Genomic DNA, 18,103 nt, shown 5'->3' with positions numbered 1-18,103 from the left:
CAGCAAAAAATGCAACGACTGGTATCAAATCCCCGTCGCTAATAACCGGGAAGGGCACCACAGTGGAGAACGGAACGACTATTCATACGGCACAAAATGCAACTTCTTCCAAGGTAGTTGGCCCATCGTCATCTGCATCCAAAAACATCGGCATCCATTGCCAGACCGGCAGTTTAGTTTAGTTTACATCAGTTGTCATTTTAGTTGTCATTTTAGTTTACATCAGTTATTGCAAAGGGCTTTAAATTTTAGCTCTTGTATTCGGTAACGTAAAAATACGTATTTGTATGCACAACTGGTACAAATCAAAAATTTGTTTCTCAGTTAGTGCCGCGCTGCCATGGACTAAAAATTCCTACAAGAGTACATGTAGTTTTACCATTTCTGCAAGAAATCTGGCAAACTATGGTTCGGCAGGTTCGTACTATGGTTGGATTGATGAGGTTACGTAATTAAACTGTTGCAAATTATGTATCTAAAATTCTTCGTTCTTGTTGTGAAAGAGGTGACGCAAACTTATAAAGTGGTTTAGGGGGACAAAACGCAGTCAAGAATGTATAATTTACAAACACTTTATTATGAACGTACAAATTACTCGCAATACACATGCTTAAGAAACGGCCTGGAAATTCATTTCTGTCAAAACTGAAAACTGACAACTTGATAACTATATCCGCGTGTATTAGGCAGATACTTTTCTGCACAATTCGGGTTTACTTGTCCGGACCGCCTCCGGTTAATTTGGCTGTTCCTGGATCAATTTCGAAGGTGAATTTCGCCTCTGCAATTACGAGGTATAAAGCAAAATATTTTAATAAGAGCACATTAAAAAAGCTGTAAAACAACATTTCTTACTGCATATTTCCGTATCTTAGTACGAATAGTTATTTATAACCCCGTTCTTCAAATAAAATTGAATTACCTGTACAGCGGTAAACAACTTCCATGGCGCGTTCCATGCAGCCCGGCGTTTTCGATGGATCGAGCGGATCGAATCCGCACAACTGCATCTGGTCACATTTATCCGCCACTTGCCGGAACTCGTCGGTGTCGGGACACGCCGGATCCGGTTCATCCGCAGTATATTTCGCCGAAACAATTTTTATCCTCTGAGTGTCTTCCGAACAACCCATAATTTTATGCCCCCGCGATAAAATTGTGATCCGTTTGTCCTTGTTAGGATCAGTCGTAGCCGGGGCCGGTGTAACCTCTAAAAATAATTTTTCTATCATTTTTCCATCATTAATATTACCTATCTATAAAAAGAAAAATACCTTTAACAAGTATCACGGAACAAGTACGAACTTAGTAGTAGAAAAAATAAACTTAGGTACTAGAAAGAAGCCTTTAAAATTTACCGGCATTTCTGCTTCCGTTAACCAGTTCACACCGCCACGTGTCCGGATTGACCTGCAACGTCTGTCCTTCCGGAGGCCAATCCGGTGCATTTTTACAGTACTCCCGGCAATTATCACTGCGCTCATCCCATCCAGTGCGACTATCCATTTTCCCATCGCAGAGATCGGTCAAGCGGATGCACTGATCAGTGTCTACCGTATTAATGTAACCAGAACCGTGACACTGTGCCAGGCACGTTTCTGTTTCTTCCGATGTATCTTGCGCATCAAATTGCTCCCCATCGCACAGTGACCTTTTGCTCATGCACCGGGAAGTTTTTGGAGCAATATACAGTTCACCATCGCTTTCTTTCATGGCAGCCTCACAATCAGATTTACAAATGGCTGGATCTTCGTCTTCCGCTGTGGGAATATCGACGTGACCATCGCAAAGCTGGTCTACAAAGTAACGTGAAAAGTGGCATACGAGTTCACAGACACTTTTTTCTGCATATGGTCTTACTTACAGGGTTACTATAGACAATCTTATACCTGAAGGCTTCATGATTAATTTAGAATGTTTCTTTAAAGAATGCAAATATGGAAAGATTTCTTAGATAAAAACCAGAAAGGCTTCATTAACTGACTTACTCCAGTGTAAACACTGCATTGTTTTCCCGACCGGAGCGTAGCCGTTTCCTTTGCAGTATTTTGCGCAGTTAGTTGTATTGGATAACGGTCCCGGATATAACGCGTTGCACAGCTTCGTTTTAGACATGCACCGGTTGCCGTCTTCAGGGAAGGAAAATAAATCTCCACTTAAACCGGTACTTTTTGACAGGCATAGATCACGGCATAACGTTGCATTTTCATCCATGCCGTTTTTCGTATCATTCTTTCCATCACATAACTTGGACACATGCAAGCACTGCCCAGTGTCCGGCATTGTAAAATAACCACCAAGCCGGCAGTACCTTCAAGTGCAAAATTCCATTTTTGGCATTATTAAATTCGATCAGTTACCGCAGTTAAGTTGAATCAATCTCGTAAAATTACTAAAGCAGTTGAAACACAAAATGACGCGACATGTATAAAGAGTAAAAGCAACTACGTAAAATTGCAGGTCTTTATAAAATTCAATGAATTACCGCATAATAATGTAATCGAATCGATCGTAAGACTGACTATTAATACAAAACTCAGTACCTAATACCAATACCATGATACCATGTAAAAATATTAACAGGAAGTCCGACTATGTAAAATTCTAGTTCTTCGCAGAACATAGTAATGTATCAGTAATATATAAGTGTTAATACGGGGTGCCAAGGGGTGCCAAGCCAAGTTGGGGCAGTTGCGTAAAATTAAATTTAAAAATTTGCCGTACGCAGTTCTGTTTTTATTTATGCATTTTTCTAGCTAAACTTTTTCTTGAAATCCAGCAGTGTCAAAGTTAAAATCGTTTGCCGTGACAGACCGTGACGTGACCGTGCCGTGACAGTAAAGGGCGAGACTAGGAATTATGGGAATGGGGAGTGGTCATTTTTCGGAGGTTTATAACTGCACCTCTGGAAAATACGCCAACAGATACTTTTTTTTGAACATGTTTGAAACCTGTTGAGTGACCCAGGAGGTGTCCGTGAGGCGTCAAAATAGGGACGTTATGCCATCATTGCTCGAGGTAACCTCGAAACAAGTTCCATCTCCCATAGACTTGTATGTTAAAAAAAACCTTTAGGAAAATGTGATTGCCTAGAGCACTGATCCTTCTAGACAAGATGTCAATGCTTAAACAAATGCTAGGAAGGTTCCGTTAGGCAACTACGCTATCCACTAAAACTCCTCAGCCTCCTCCAATTTTTAAATAGTTGTCGAATAAACTTGATTATTTCTTAGTAAACATTGCCATTTTTGCACCAAAAATTAAATTATAAATTTGGATCCCATTCCCTGACCCTCGGTTTTTTGCATGGAAACAAAATCACTGTAGGTGCTATAGACCAAGAACAATCGTGCAAAAATTTGATAAAAATTTTCCACTTCACTGGTAGAAGTGGAGGAATTTTTTTAACTGCCCCAACTTGGCTTGGCAGGGCTGTATGTTATTATCTACCTATAAGTATCTATACTTCTATATATGCAGCTAACGATTGCAGTTTCATATACGCAGGAAACCGAAACGAAGCAACGAAATTAAGCTCACCTTGCACAATCCGGTTGCGATGTATCATCTTTACCGGTACATAGCGTATTCTTCGCGCGGCATCGTTTTGTTCCTTGCATGTTAAACAAATTTCTCCCATCCGGGCCCAGCGTGACCGCATCCAAGCGGCTGCACATGCGCAAACACACACCTGGTCGCTCATCCCAGCCTTCCGGAGTATCCTTGACACCATCACACAGCTTACTGTAGTTCTTAAAAGTCGCCCGGTACTTGGCATCCACCTCCGGGGGTATCGGCTTTTCCTGATAATCCAAGGGATTATCGTCGCACCGGTACAGTCTATTTATCCGGCGGATGTCCAGTTTGCTGAGTTTCACACGGTTGCCGATCCTCTTGTCGCGCTGTCGGGGGATCACGGTGGGATGGTTGTTGTCAATGGCGAAGGCGTTAACGGGGTAATGCATCACCGAGTCATAATCGTACGGGATACCGAGATCGGTGACCTCAGCGTTGGAGAAAATGTAAAACTGCTCGCGGATACCCGCTTCTACAAAATTAATTAAGAATCCACAAATGGTCAAAATGATCGGGTTTGTACAGGCTGTATACTGTAACTAAAATATTACAAGACAAAATTATCCTGAATATTTATCACAGATAATGTTTTTCCGTGTCTCTAGCACTGAAATATTTTCGTTTTAGTTACAATTGCAAGTATCTATATGTGTACATGATCAAATCGCCAATTACAGATAAAACAACCGTTTTAAAAACACTACTGAATACAATAAAAAAATTTGAATAAATAATTAATCACCTGGGAGCATGTTGCTGTAATTGATGTAAACGTAAGAATTCCGGTCAGGTCGGGCTTGCTCGTGGATCATGCCCAGTGCGTGCAGGAATTCGTGTTGTGTGGCACCGATATCATCCTGACATCCGGGATTCAGAGAGACAATCTGTTCACCCTTTTGATAACCAACGGATGCAGCACACCTTAATTAAGCAGAAAAAATTATGGTTACTGGTAAATGTAGGTATAAATCACAATAATTAGCAGACTAACGAAGCGCCCGGGGAAATTTTAATGTAGTCTTCTTCGTAGGTGAGCGGTACGAAGCGCACACAGGTCTTGGATTCAATGTCCTCCATCGCATCTTCGGCGAATTTCTTGGTAATGGGATCTAATCAGTTCAGTAATTAGAATTGTTCATGTTAAACTTCCGATCGCACACAAGTCGCGATTTCAGTGACAAGTTGGATGCGTACTTTATTAATTTTTATGTAGAAGTATACACTTACCAACCTGTTCTCTCGTAAAACTTGTACGGAATCAATTTATTTGGCCATCGAATTGCTTCAGCGTTAACGGTTTCACTCTACGAATTTAATTCACAAAACACGGTAAATATGAGTTTACCAACCGTAAGGTCAAATCTCGCCAAGATCTTGCATGCGTACGTGACGGAAATGACCGTGCACATTTCGCTAAGGGGGCATCCATAAATTACGTACGCAGAAAACCACGGTTTTTTCACCCCTCCCTCCCCCTTCGTAGCGGTCCGTCACGTCTGCTTGACCCCTCCCCCCTGGTTCGCTCAGTCGTAATACATGGAGCTGACCACCCCCTCCCCCCTGGGTTCGCCGGGGCCGTCACAGTTTGTCACGTTTTTCTGACCCGTCCCTCCCTGGTTCGCTGCGTACGTAATTTATGGATCCCCCCTAATCATGCTTGTAAGTACTTTCATGCATGCGCGCGCCGGCCCCATAATTACCGTGTTTATTTGTTCCTTCTCTTTGATGAAATTGTTGTATCGGTATTTGGTAATATCTCCTGGAACAGTCCTTTAGAAAAGAAGGCCCGGTCATTGGGATTTGGTGGATTGGCTTTCATATATTCTTGCACTTCTGTCAGTTAACAAATAAAAATGTACTATACAAATGCGCACACGTTGCAGTAGTTTATACTGCGGTGGATCCGTTTATTAAAACAATACTTGTGCTGAAAGAACTGATGTTCCAACAGTATATTACAGTTACAAAATGCGTATCTGATATCAGTACTTATTAAAAATTTACATTTTTCGACATTAAGGATTTACCGCGATTCTTGTTCTACAGATGTGAATGATAAGCATGCGGTTTATTTATAACACTTGGGCGTGGTAGATTTTTGCAGATCGTGTGTTATATGTAGTATGTTATGTACTGAAAAAAGTCAAATTAATTATGTACTGAAAAGTCATTTACAATGAGTGCTGCTACGCTCAGTTTAATTGAACATCAAAATGGTGAAAAAATTTGTTATACCGCTATTTTTATAATTATACAAACTAAAGACGTATAATTATTTAAAATATATGTTGCAGTTTTAGGACTGTACCGTACTTTATAGAAACAGCTCTGTTGTTTCTGGGTACCTGATTGACTAGGAACATTAAGTTGTGCAGTCTCACAAGGAGCCGAATGGATCCTTGGAATCACAATAAAGAAACAGAAAAGCATAACCCCGGATTGTAATGTTGACCACAAAATGGAAACGTTGACCGTGATCGGTAACATGATAGTTTGTTGCCACTAACATACAACTAAAGAGGCCCTGTCGGTAGTTTTAACGTTTCACAGAAAATAAAAAATATACTGCAACCACATAACTAGGCATTCAGCTCGGGAGGACTGCAAAAATAATAAATTCGGCAGATTCCGAAGAGCCTCCCAATTATTTTAACGTGAAGACATAGTAGCTACAAATTTATAGTTGCACAATAACTGCGTAATATCGATGATGCGCATTAACGTGCAAGTGTGCAGCACAGTTTTTTTCAGAACATAAAATACTTAGAAAATTGTGGGTATATACAGATTGCCAATCAAAAACTGCCAACAAAAATTAAAACGACTATCAACAACAATAACTGCCATCAACGCAAAGGTTTATAAACGGATGAGGAAATCCTTTTCTAGTCTGCATACTTCTGCACCTAGACCTATCGAAATGGGGATTACAAACAATTGCATTAATAATTTTTGTATACCGGTTTGCAGTTATGCAAACCTCGTTAACATGCATCGGTGCCCAAATGCCCTGCGGTCATTACTATCTGTTATTGGCTATCAGTTGCAAAGTGTGTAGCTTTTTTGTTAGGGAGTGCAAATACTAGTAATTAAGGATACTTATCGATCGACGCGTGAACGATATGTTTTTATAACACTATTCAACGCTTCATTGAGCGACATTCTAACATTCAGTAGCAATTATTAATGCAAATTGCTGGGTAATTGCACGGTTACCCTCTGCCCAGTTTTTTACATTTCGGTTTCAGTCTTATGCCTTTTACCTGGAGGCTGGAGTCAAAACACATTCGTGACAATTCCTCCGTAGAGGAATTGAATACGTAGGCGGTGGTTATATCATTATCATCATCATCATCACTATATAATAATCGCGTAAGCCTTAACGAAATTCCCACTCTGTCGAGTTCGCCAGCCAGATCCACTGAATCAAACGTTCATGTCTAAGTCTCATTCGATAGCCCAAATTAGGTAGATTTGCCATCGCAACTCACTTTTTATTGAAAAGCAAACAGTTGAAAGCAAACTTAAAAAAAACTTAACGTAGAAAGCCAATGAGAAAAGTTGAGAATCCACCACTGCAAAACTGACCACCCCACCACTGTTTCGACAGCTGAAACGCGTTTTGGCCAGCTTTGCTGGGACGTTCTTGAATCGTGCCCACGTACGATTCCATAGTTTTAATTCTTGAATGAAATTATAAATTTTCCATCGGCAAATGGCATCAGAAATGGTAAGATTTGGAAAGAAGACCTGACAAAGGAAGACCTGTCTACGAGTAAGTATGGAACCGCTCAAAGCTGTTTCTAAAGGAGTTGTGAATTGCAATTGTTTGACCAGTTTGAAGTTGCATCGTTTCCACCGGCGGTTGCCATTGGAACTGATATTCGTCGCAAAAATTTGCGACGACTTGAGCAAGTTGCGAGTTAATTTGTTTTCTGTGGAAAATTATGTCCGAGAAAGGTGGCATTGCATGTTTAGGGTTTAGGGACAGCAAGCTGGCAGCAACATATCCCACTTGAGCTAAAGTTAGTTTTATATTAACTGCAGCAGAGCTTTACACCTAACAAATTTTTGTTGAGTGATTGCTTAGCGGTCGTTACGCGCATCATCCTGGGTGGAATGCTACATTCTTGAGAGCGACAGATTTTGCGAAACCAGAATTGATTTCGTCGGTTTCTTATGGAAGGCGGTGCCGCAGGCGACGCCGAGCTGCGGCGCGAGCGGAGCGTGTACAGAAATATATCCTCTGTTTATCGTAGATAGAGCACAGAAAGGATAAAAGGCGTAAAAGCTACGAGCAACCAGCAACTGCCACCAGAAGCGCGTTTGCGCAACGTGACTACTACCAGTGCACCACATCATGATTGCGCAATAAAATTCGTGACGGTTAAGATTTGACGCTGGCCCATAGACACATATGCTATAACTTAAATTTTCAAAAATTCATAACTTTGTTGATTTTCGCGTTAGTTTTTTGTGAATATGCTTGAAAAATACAGAATAATATATACTAGTAGGCATAACAAATGTTTTTTCGATTTTCGTTTACGGTTGCGCACTATGTGCCTATGTAATTAGCATGGCTGTCTATGGAGAAGTCATTTAATTTGATTTAAAGATTTCTCGTAGGCGGCTATGATAACCACGTATGCTCTCAGTGCCAAACCTTAAGACGGAAACAGAAAAAAAATTGTTTTGCCTAATAGTAGATATTATTCGTATTTTTCAAGCATATTCACAAAAAACTAACGTGAAATTTTACAAAGTTATGAATTTTTGAAAATTTAAGTTATAGCATATGTGTCTATGGGCCAGAGTCAAATCTTCACCGTCACGAATTTTATTGCGCAATCATGATGTGGTGCACTGGTAGTATATCTGTACACGCGGAGCTCGCGGAGCAGCAAACGAGGCAACCTACATACTAGTCACGTTGCGCAAACGCGCTTCGGGTGGCAGTTGCTTGTAGCTCGTAGCTTTTAATGCCCTTAATCCTGTCTATCCTCTGTTTATCGTAGATAGAGCACAGAAAGGATAAAAGGCGTTAAAAGCTACGAGCAACCAGCAACTGCCACCAGAAGCGCGTTTGCGCAACGTGACTACTACTTTACATTACTTTACTTACTTTGAAATTCTAAGCGCGCGAATCGCGATGGTAAAAATGAGCAGATAGGTAAGCCGTATCTAAATTACAGAGCTACTATTTTGCAACTGGGCAAATAATCTGAAATTTTTGAAGGATACGAGTTAATTAGTTGTTTACTGTTATGGTGCGAAGGATTAGTTCTGTAGAGCTAAGTCGAAAGCCGGTTCATTTCCGGGAAGAAAAACTGAAAATTTCCCATATTCTCACGAGCCCCCTCTATATAGGGTTTTCCTGGGAGTCCACTGACATTATAGTAAATTCTATGATTTCCTCATGTTTATAGTTTTAGAAGTAGTTAAAAAAAGTTAATTTTTTGCATTGAATTATTCATTTCTTATTTATTCCGCGCAATTTGCGCGGTGTCTCCTAGTATCACTATATAATAATCGCGTAAGCCTTAATCTTTGTTGAGTCCGTCGGCTCGACGCAGTGAATCGAACTGCTATGACTATGTATCATTCGATAGCCCTTATAGATCATTCGATAGCCCTTATAGTTTAGATTTGCCATCACAAATCAGTTTTCAAAGAAAAAAATCAGTTTGAAAGAAAACTTTCAAAGACGTTAACATACAAAGTCTATGGTAAAATCTAAGAACCCACCAGTGTTAAACCGACCACTACATCACTGTCTCAACAGCCAACTCGCTTTTTTTGAATTTCGCTGCACCTGGATGGAACTGTACGTTCCATAACAGATAATATTCCATCGTTTTAATGTATGTTTCTCTCCAAAATTGAGAAGGAAAAGTTAGTTTTGAGAAAGAAAATAAAACAAAACAAAAATGGCCGCGGGCAGCCAAATGAGTCGTATACACTGGCGTGAAAACCATTTGTGCGCGTAACATCCGGTTCAAGAGTTATGGCTGTTAGAAAATTCCAAAAAGTTTAACTGCATTCCGGTGTACCAAAAGTCTCATTATGGACCGATCTCCTTCAAATTTTGCACGTAATTGCACATGGCCAAGAAGATCGTTTTTACACCGATACACTGTTCCAGCATGTTTTTCAAATTTTAAAATGAATTTTAAAAATTTAAAAGTTCATTTTAAAATTTGAAAAAAATCATGGAAGTCTGGATCGGTGTAAAAACGATCTTCATGGCCATGTGCAATTACGTGGAAAATCTGAAAAAGATCGGTCCATAATGACTTTTAAACCTGAAAATTTCTGCATATACACGAAGTGTATGGTACCATGTATAGGCCACTTTAAAAGTGAAAGTTTGGCCACGTGTACATGGTACCATTTTTAAGGGCCACTTCCTTATAGGAAGTGGCCCGGTACATGGAACCACTTCCCTTAAGGGCCACTTCCCTTATAGGAAGTGGCCCGGTACATGGAACCACTTCCCTTAAGGGCCACTTCCCTTAAGGGAAGTGGCCCGGTACATGGTACCACTTCCCTTAAGGGCCACTTCCCTTATAGGAAGTGGCCCGGTACATGGAACCACTTCCCTTATAGGAAGTGGCCCGGTACATGGAACCACTTCCCTTAAGGGCCACTTCCCTTAAGGGAAGTGGCCCGGTACATGGTACCAAATTCGTGTACATGCACGAAATCTTTCACTTTCGCGCACTCCCAACACATTTTTGTTGCGGTTCATGACATCCTGTAGCCAGAAGATTTGTATACACTGGCGTGAAAACCGTTTGCGCGCGTAACATCCGGTTCGAAAGTTATGGCTGTTAGAAAATTCCAAAAAGTTTAAATGCATTCAGGTGTACCAAATGCATTCAGGTGTACGTTTCGCCCATAAAATCTACACTTTACCTGCAGGCTTGAGTTTAATTTTAGTGATTTAACTATCATTAATTATTCCGCGCAATTTGCGCGGGGTCTCCTAGTTAATGGTTAATTCTTGGCGAACACCGTCAGCGTCGTGCTGTGCAAGATCCACTCGTGGACACATTGGTGCGGCCGGAACCAGCACTCCACCGGGCATGTTTTGGCCAGCGTGACCGGCCCACAAGTGTATGAATCATCGGTCAGCTGTCCGGAACGGTTGGTGGGGCGGGTGTCGTTGGGATGGGTGGGCCTCACGCTGGCCTGGACGGTGCCCTTGGCGGCAATGAGGGGCCGAAGACGACGCGGCCGTTGTGGCGCCACATGAGGTGGACCGTGGTTCAGCCAGTTGGTGAAGACGCCTTCCGGGAGGGGCAGCCGGATCCCGCAGGTCACCGTGATCCTGTGACCCTCGCTGCCGGTCAGATGGGTAGCTCTGGCCTCTGATCACTCTGCCTGTTCAGGCAGCACGATGGTGTTCTACGCCATTCAACGCCCAAACGGTAGAATTTCACCAGCTGTTTTCAAAATTCCAGTTTTAAAAATTCACAGAAGAGCTGTACAATTTTTTATAATGCTGAAACTGTGAGATATAGATACGTACAGTACGTACTCACATGAAGTTATCATTAATATATCCCAGATTTCTGTTCTAACAGCCGATATATGTACATACACTACGTAGAAATCCACTTTATTTTTTCACTGTTTTTAAGCAGTTTGTCGTTGTTATGGCGTGCTTGACCGAAAAACAAAAAAGCACTGTGCAAAGAGTTACGGCATCTTCGCACTGTTTAATGTATAAACTATAAAGTATATATGTTATTCCAATTATAACGACAGTCCTGACGCTGTAAAAACTGGCCAACTTTACTGGTGGTTTCTCCATCAAGTAGACGTTGCCGTGTGAAGGAAATATATGGCAAACTGCTCATGACCAACGATCATCCATCCGCGGCTGACTGATCGTAGGCCGTAGCGCTTCGCTTCTTTCTTTCGGAACAAATTCAGGATACGGATGCGCAGCGGCAGGACACACAAGGTAGAAATCGCCCTTTGCCAGACGCTAACCGCCGCGCTGCCGGTCTGCGTCAGCGTCGCGTGCCTGCACGTAAGCGGCCAGTGCGTCGGCATCGATGGTGCGCGGCAAGGGTGGCCGGCCCGCCAGCCTGGGCTTGATACGCGACATTAGGCTCAGACACCAGCTGGGCATGGCGCAACGCACGCTAAGGCGCTCGGAGCGCATTCGGTTCCATGTGCGCTCGATCAGGTGGCGCCTGCAGAACAAGCAGAAGGCCGCCAATTCAGTAGTCGGGTACTCGGGATGCTGGTTTCAGTGTTTAAGCTCAATGCATGCAACGCACTTGCCACCAATACCGCTGTTGTTAGGGACCGACACTCCGTTCTCGTCCATTATCGTCCGCGTACAGCACAGCAGCTCTTGTAAATCCGGCACATGCACATCATCTTCATCAGACTTGTTTTCTAACCAGTGCACGACATCTACCCAAGACATCAGCATTAGTAATAACGGACCACCATCACGCTGGTGATTTTTATCAGATTCTGTATTTCGATTTCATTCGTTAATTGTTTTAAACTAGACTGCCAGGGTCAGCCGTCTAAACTAGACGTATTCAATTTCCGAAAATTTCTTGATTTTGAAAGTAGTAATACCGCAGGTTCATGTACTTTAACCGGAAGGAAATCGGTTTGTGGGAAGTGTAATTCACGAGTGCGGATTGTGAGTGTTACCGAGCGATCATACGGGTAGCACTAACCGGTTACGACCAATTCTATGATTTTGTCCAGGGCCGTCTCCATCTGCAGTTTCTCAGGTGACATTCGAACAGACGCCGGGAAGGCAATCATGGCCACCGTTGCGTTGTCCCGCGAATCCTGCACAAAACCAGCACAAGCTCATCTTCATATCTATATACCGGAACAAGTACGTACGTGTATGGTAGGCCTATTAAGTGAAACCGCTACCGGAGGACACAGAATATAAACAGCATCGTACATACTTCGCCTTGCCCATTATTTCAATCAGTACCGCTTTAGGGATCAATATATTAATCACTTTACCGAATCGAGAGCCTCTGTGGCGGGCGGCCACATGAACAACCACGGCTGACTGAAATGCAGTCTATGCATGCATATCACCATTCAGTCTATGCAGCCTACGCGCTTATCAGTGTGCAATCTATGCAGTAAAGACCAGCAATGCATCTATGCAGTAGAAGTGATTAATATATTGATCCCTAAAGCGGTACTGATTAAAATATTGGACCAAGCGAAGTATGTAAATACAAGCCTGTCCGGATAATGAGCACGTAAAGGTACAACTAAATTACTAATGCATAACCATGTAGAACAACTAAAGCTAAGCCATGCAGAAACGAACGGCCACCACGGCCTTTCTTGTTCCAGCAGCAGAGGCAGATGGTCTAGACATACCGAACTAAATGCCGAAACAAAGCGGGCTTTGGAACATGCTGGGTATCCATGTCAAAGCGAGCCACTCGGACTGTCAGGCAAAGATAACACGCGGCCAGACGGCATGACCCTAGTGCCGGTACGGGATGGTAAGGCGCTGGTATGGGACGCTACATGCTGGGACACGGTAGCCGCATCGCATGTCCGGGCAAGTGCGAGCGCATCTGGTAGTGTTGCGCATATGGCCGAAGACGTTAAACGCCGTAAATACGCCTACGTAGAAAGGATGGGTTACCTGTTTTACGCCCTGCCAGTCGAAACTTTTGGCACATTCGGTTCGGATTTTATGGAGCTCATTCGTTTCGCTGGCAGAAAGATTCGCGACGTGACAGGTGAACCTCGTTCTACTGCGTTTTTGAAGCAGATTAAGTCTAGCTGTGGTGAAAGGAAACGCCGCTGCTGTGTTGGGCACTATGAAATTATGAATATGCGTCCTAGAATGTCTGATGGCAATAACGATTTTGGTTGTTTCTTTAACGTTTAAATTTGGATCATTTTAAGTAGTATCACGCGAATGCATATTTTGCCATATTGATGGCCTTTGCCAAATAAAACCCTTATACTAATGCATAATATGCCCGCTTAGCACGATGGCCACTACACTACGTTTATCACAGTGCGTAAATGGCTTTCGCGGTTAGATTGCCCCTTACTGCACCAACCGTTTTCTAACCACTTTTCACCAGGCAGTTACGATTATACTCAATAAAAAATATGACGGGCACCAATCCACCAGTCAGCCAAACGCATGCTACGTGTATAAACAGCGTGGCGTGGCGGGGCTTAGCATGTTGTTTGGCGTAACCCATGAATTTACATTTTCACTGTTCTCTATCGTGCTCATCATCCGGACAGGCTTGTACATGTAGAAATGACAGTGTCATTAACTGAGCTTGCAAGTTTTGCTTCCCTGCCGAGCCTGCCACTTAGAAGACTGCATTAGCACATACATACATGTATACGGCAACTAGTGTAACGTAGAAGTTGTTTAGTAGGTACTACAATACACCACATAGAAGAAAAACTCAAGAAAACTATTACTCGCGATCTGCCGTTTAGATTGAAGGCACCATTGAAGTAAGGGCCGCTCCGGATCCCCCATCGTGTTTGAAAAACGTCATCCCCCACACCCGAATTAAAGCTCAATTACTGCGTTACAAAGTACTGTACTTGAAAACTTTGAAATCGGTTGAACCTTATCAAGTTATTGATGTTCTAAAGAAACTTGCGGCAAAATTTAACCACGCCGCGCGAGCTAGTGTACTATACGAAAATAGCAGTGGTTACCAGCACGCCTGTGCGGCTGCAGCACTTTTTTATCACAGCACGGCCGCACCCACGCCAGCGCGGTCCTGAATGACAGTGACACACCCCGAAATTAATGCCCCTTCTCCGTAGCAATGAAATAACTGGTAGCCCAGGGACAGCAAATTCGATAACCAAGGTATTTGTTAATACAGAAGACGTATGAGTATAACATACATACGACATACGAGTATGCGAAAAAAATGCATTAGCTTACAATTGTTAGTTGCGGTATCCCCTGTGTACAGTACAGTATCGGCTGTGCCGCAGTGCTTACTCGCATAACGGCCTCATCGATGGCCCTGGCGCAGACACTCTGCAGATCATTGGTGTGCTCCAACCACTGGCCCACATCCTCGCACAGCGCCTCCGTCTCCATCACGTCCCAGATTCCGTCGCTGGCCAGCAGGATGAACTCATCCTGCACGGTCCGCTCCCAGCGGAAAATGTCCGGCTCGGGACTGACGGCCTGTTGCAGCGCGTCCAGCGTGGCGACGGCTTTGTAGCGGAAATCGCCCAGACTCCGTGACATGGCCAGACGACCGTCCAGCCGCTGACGCTGCACGCAGAAACCGGCCCGCTCAATCCGCTGCCGTTCAGCCGGCAGACTGGGCTTGTGGTCGCGACTGGCCAAGACCACGGTGCGCCGGGACACCAACACACCGCGGCTGTCGCCGCAGTTGACCAAGTAGATCCATTCCGGTGTTATCAGCGCGCAGCTGGCCGTAGATCCGCCACGCGGACCACTGCCGCCATCAGCCTGCATTTCCGGCAGTCCTCGCAGCTCCTCGTCCATCTGTACAATGAAAATGCACATGATGAACATGCACACAGCCCACTGAATTTCTTCATAATTTTTTTGCATTAATATTTGTAGATCCGAACAGGATGTTGCGCGCACAGACAGTCTTCACGCCACTGTATACAAATCATCTTGATTTATGTAGAATGTCATTATAAAAGCAAAAAAGCGTCTGGGAGTGCGCGGAAGTTCTGAAGAACGTTTTCGAGCGGATTCCAAACGTTAATATGAAGTTATGAACTATGGAGATACTCAGTGTTACTGTGTTAGCGGTGTTGACTTTTCTAAGTCTGCTCTGAAAACGGTTGATCTGTTTGAATAATCTCTTTTTGTTAACATTTAACCTTCTGTTACCGACCAGACAATGAAGTCCCGCTAACCGGGTTGCCTGCTCTTGACATAGGCATGAATGAAGAAAGAAGACCATTTTTTTCACCCCTCCCTCCCCCTTCGTAGCGGTCCGTCACGTTTGCTTGACACTTCCACCTGGTTCGCCCACGCGTAATACATGGACCTGACCACCCCCTCCCCTTGGGTACGGTACGCCAGCGTGTCACATATGTTTATCCCCTCCCTCAATCCTGATCGTTGCGTACGTAATTTTGCAGGATTAACAAGACTTATACGTATGCAATTTATGGATTTATGGTAACTGGTAAGTACCTTATGTACGTAATTCATGACTCAAAACGGGATGTACAGACAGCGAGCTTATAATGATTATTACATAATTTACATATAAAGATACGCTGCGTTGAAGTTGGATCGTATTGTATAAAGACATTAGGCGGCATCCATAAATTACGTAACGCAAAAATTCGACATTTTGATACCCCCCTCCCCCTATGTCACCAGTGCTAACAAACTCAGATCCCCTCCCCTGAGCGCTACGTAATAAATTTAGAACCCCTCCATAGATATAGCATGGTGTCGGTGACGTCAGAATCGTAACAAAGTTTCCAATACCCCCCTCCCCCTTTGTAACAATAGTAACGCTTTCAGGACCTCCCCCCTCCCCCAACCTGCGTGACGTAATTTATGGATGCCGCCTTACGATCCAACCAACGCAGCGTACTGTACTCACTGTACTGTACAGTGTACAGCCCCTTTTGGCAACTGACTGACTGACGTTACTGTGAATTTTCGGTAACAAATTTTTCGAAGTACTTATCTCATCATTAAAAACGAACACAGCGACTGCTACACAGTCACATGTAAGAAAAACGGTCGAATAACAGAAAATAGTTTTCTTCTAAATTCGCCGCCGGTGGTGCTGTTCGCCTGTTCCCATTACACAAGCTGCGTGTCTTCGCTGGGTTTCGATGATGCTGATCCTTTGACTCAGAAACACGGTTGCTCGTACTTCTCCTGTTACCTGCTGGATCATCCTTCCTACTTCCTAGTATGTGTACGTTTACCATCCGGGTGGATTCAAGTGCAATGTTCCCTATGTCTCGAAGCCCAGCGGTTTTGACAACGTTGTAAGTACGTGTTTTTATTGCACAGTCACAGTGTCAGTGTGCACTGTAGCTACCCGCTACCGTATATAATTATATTTACAGTACTTACGGTAACTTAAGTAACTTACCTATGTATACTATATTAATTTTCCAGGCATATTAAATATCTGTAGACCGTACCGTCCGTACGTCTTATACGCGCGCGTACGCCGTACGGTCCGCTAACTTAGTCTTACTTGCAGAAAGCCTTTGAGCAGTCCTCGCCTAATCAAGCCATCTCTCTCCGAGGCAGGCAGGTGCTCCTTGTACAGCTGAGACATCTCGTGACTGGCCAGGAAAAAGCGCGGCAGCTGCACAGCGGACCACTGACTGACCGCATTCCCCTCGTGCCCATCGTACACGGCGAAGAAGGACCAGCAGCTGAAGGGCTCATCCAGGGCCGTCACGGCACTGTGGCAGTCCTCCATCGTCTTCTGGCCGCCCTGATCCAGGCAAACTGCAAACTGCACACCATTCCCGCTGCCTGCCACGTAATTACGCTGGTTCTCCAGTTCCAACATCATCGGCTGACTGGCTGACATCAGCTACTCCGTACTCGTACTGTAGTTACGTACTACGTATACTGGTACCAGTTACTCCACAACGACGTTTAACTTAAACACGACTGAACTTCACTAAACCTTCTTAAATATTAATCCACATTATCCACTGCCAGTCTATTCCTCCTAAACTGTAAGCAACTGCAACTCTGATCAAGACAGCCGCAGAACACTGGCTAACGCAAAAAATAACAAACAGATCTTACAAAGTACAGTAACAACGATGCTGAATTGAATAGCGATGACGATAGCTGTTTGCAATTACAAGTACTTACAATACTCAATACTACAGCTCTGACCGTCCCTTAAAAATGCTTTGAACATGTTGAAAAATTAGTATTGACTATTGAGTGATTTAACATTTAAGTCTAGAATTACGAGTACTGATTATTGCAGATTATCACAGTTCTGTATAAATCCGCTGGAAAATGGAAATGCATAAAATAAATTATTATGAGTTTACAGTTTACTCAGTTTAGTTTATGAAGAAGTCGTGTAGCCACTGCATTGCCAGCCGGTGGATGGCAGGCGCTTGCGACAGACTGGCGGCAATTCCGGCTGCTCTTCTACTGTAGACTGCAAAACCAGGAAAACGTTAACTCTTCGTTCCTCACACTCCAAATACGTAGGTAAAAATCACAGGATTTAACCAAAGGAGCTGAAGTAGGAAGGAAAATTTTTTAAAAATCTATCTGACTGCGGTGTTTTCACTGCTTTGATAAGCAGCTAGATGACGCGGTTTTACAGCATTTACGTTTACAGTTTACACTTATCAGTCACTAAATGGAATGGAATTAGCATTGCTGAATACTGTAATATACTGCAGAATTACTTCCGGCTCCGCTTCCAGCAAAGCAATGGAATTGCAATTGCTACTGTGAATCGGAAAAAAGTGTACGTAAATTTCCGGCAAGAATAATAATAAAACTCTAAAA

The 18,103-nt window shown here is 43.4% G+C and overlaps 2 protein-coding genes across 2 annotated transcripts; both read right to left on the bottom strand.

The window, feature by feature from the left end:
* Positions 1 to 537: 537 nt before the first annotated feature.
* LOC129593752 (low-density lipoprotein receptor-related protein 2-like) lies at positions 538 to 7,249 on the bottom strand. The gene is made up of 10 exons (XM_055490211.1): positions 7,165 to 7,249; positions 5,277 to 5,335; positions 4,808 to 4,880; positions 4,568 to 4,685; positions 4,319 to 4,497; positions 3,541 to 4,048; positions 1,989 to 2,311; positions 1,359 to 1,796; positions 923 to 1,210; positions 538 to 781 (listed from the first exon to the last, which is right to left on the bottom strand). The coding sequence occupies exons 1-10, from the start codon at positions 7,247 to 7,249 to the stop codon at positions 714 to 716; spliced, it is 2,139 nt and encodes a 712-aa protein (XP_055346186.1). The 3' UTR covers positions 538 to 713.
* A 3,935-nt stretch (positions 7,250 to 11,184) lies between these two features.
* On the bottom strand, positions 11,185 to 17,619 carry LOC129595631 (protein phosphatase 1A-like). The gene is made up of 5 exons (XM_055492693.1): positions 16,806 to 17,619; positions 14,585 to 15,103; positions 12,288 to 12,405; positions 11,871 to 12,009; positions 11,185 to 11,783 (listed from the first exon to the last, which is right to left on the bottom strand). Exons 1-5 carry the CDS (start codon positions 17,148 to 17,150, stop codon positions 11,573 to 11,575), a joined length of 1,332 nt encoding a protein of 443 aa, XP_055348668.1. The 5' UTR covers positions 17,151 to 17,619; the 3' UTR covers positions 11,185 to 11,572.
* Between the last annotated feature and the right edge of the window lie 484 nt (positions 17,620 to 18,103).

The sequence above is a fragment of the Paramacrobiotus metropolitanus genome, unplaced genomic scaffold (genome assembly GCF_019649055.1).
Source record: "Paramacrobiotus metropolitanus isolate TYO unplaced genomic scaffold, Prichtersi_v1.0 Parri_scaffold0000003, whole genome shotgun sequence".
NCBI classification, from domain to species: domain Eukaryota; kingdom Metazoa; phylum Tardigrada; class Eutardigrada; order Parachela; family Macrobiotidae; genus Paramacrobiotus; species Paramacrobiotus metropolitanus.
This window is presented reverse-complemented; position numbering and strand designations above follow the sequence as displayed.

Bases quoted from the DNA above. Each gene is read 5' to 3' on its own strand.
- LOC129593752 (XM_055490211.1), bottom strand. From the start codon at position 7,249: ATGGAATCGTACGTGGGCACGATTCAAGAACGTCCCAGCAAAGCTGGC. The intron at 4,498-4,567 runs GTTAGTCTGCTA...TGCTTAATTAAG, and splicing joins AAAATTTCCCCGGGCGCTTC to GTGTGCTGCATCCGTTGGTT. The intron at 1,211-1,358 runs GTAAATTTTAAA...AATTATTTTTAG, and splicing joins TAACGGAAGCAGAAATGCCG to AGGTTACACCGGCCCCGGCT.
- LOC129595631 (XM_055492693.1), bottom strand. From the start codon at position 17,150: ATGTCAGCCAGTCAGCCGATGATGTTGGAACTGGAGAACCAGCGTAAT. The intron at 15,104-16,805 runs GTAAGACTAAGT...TTCATTGTACAG, and splicing joins TGCTCAAAGGCTTTCTGCAA to ATGGACGAGGAGCTGCGAGG. The intron at 11,784-11,870 runs GTGCGTTGCATG...CTTGTTCTGCAG, and splicing joins AACAGCGGTATTGGTGGCAA to GCGCCACCTGATCGAGCGCA.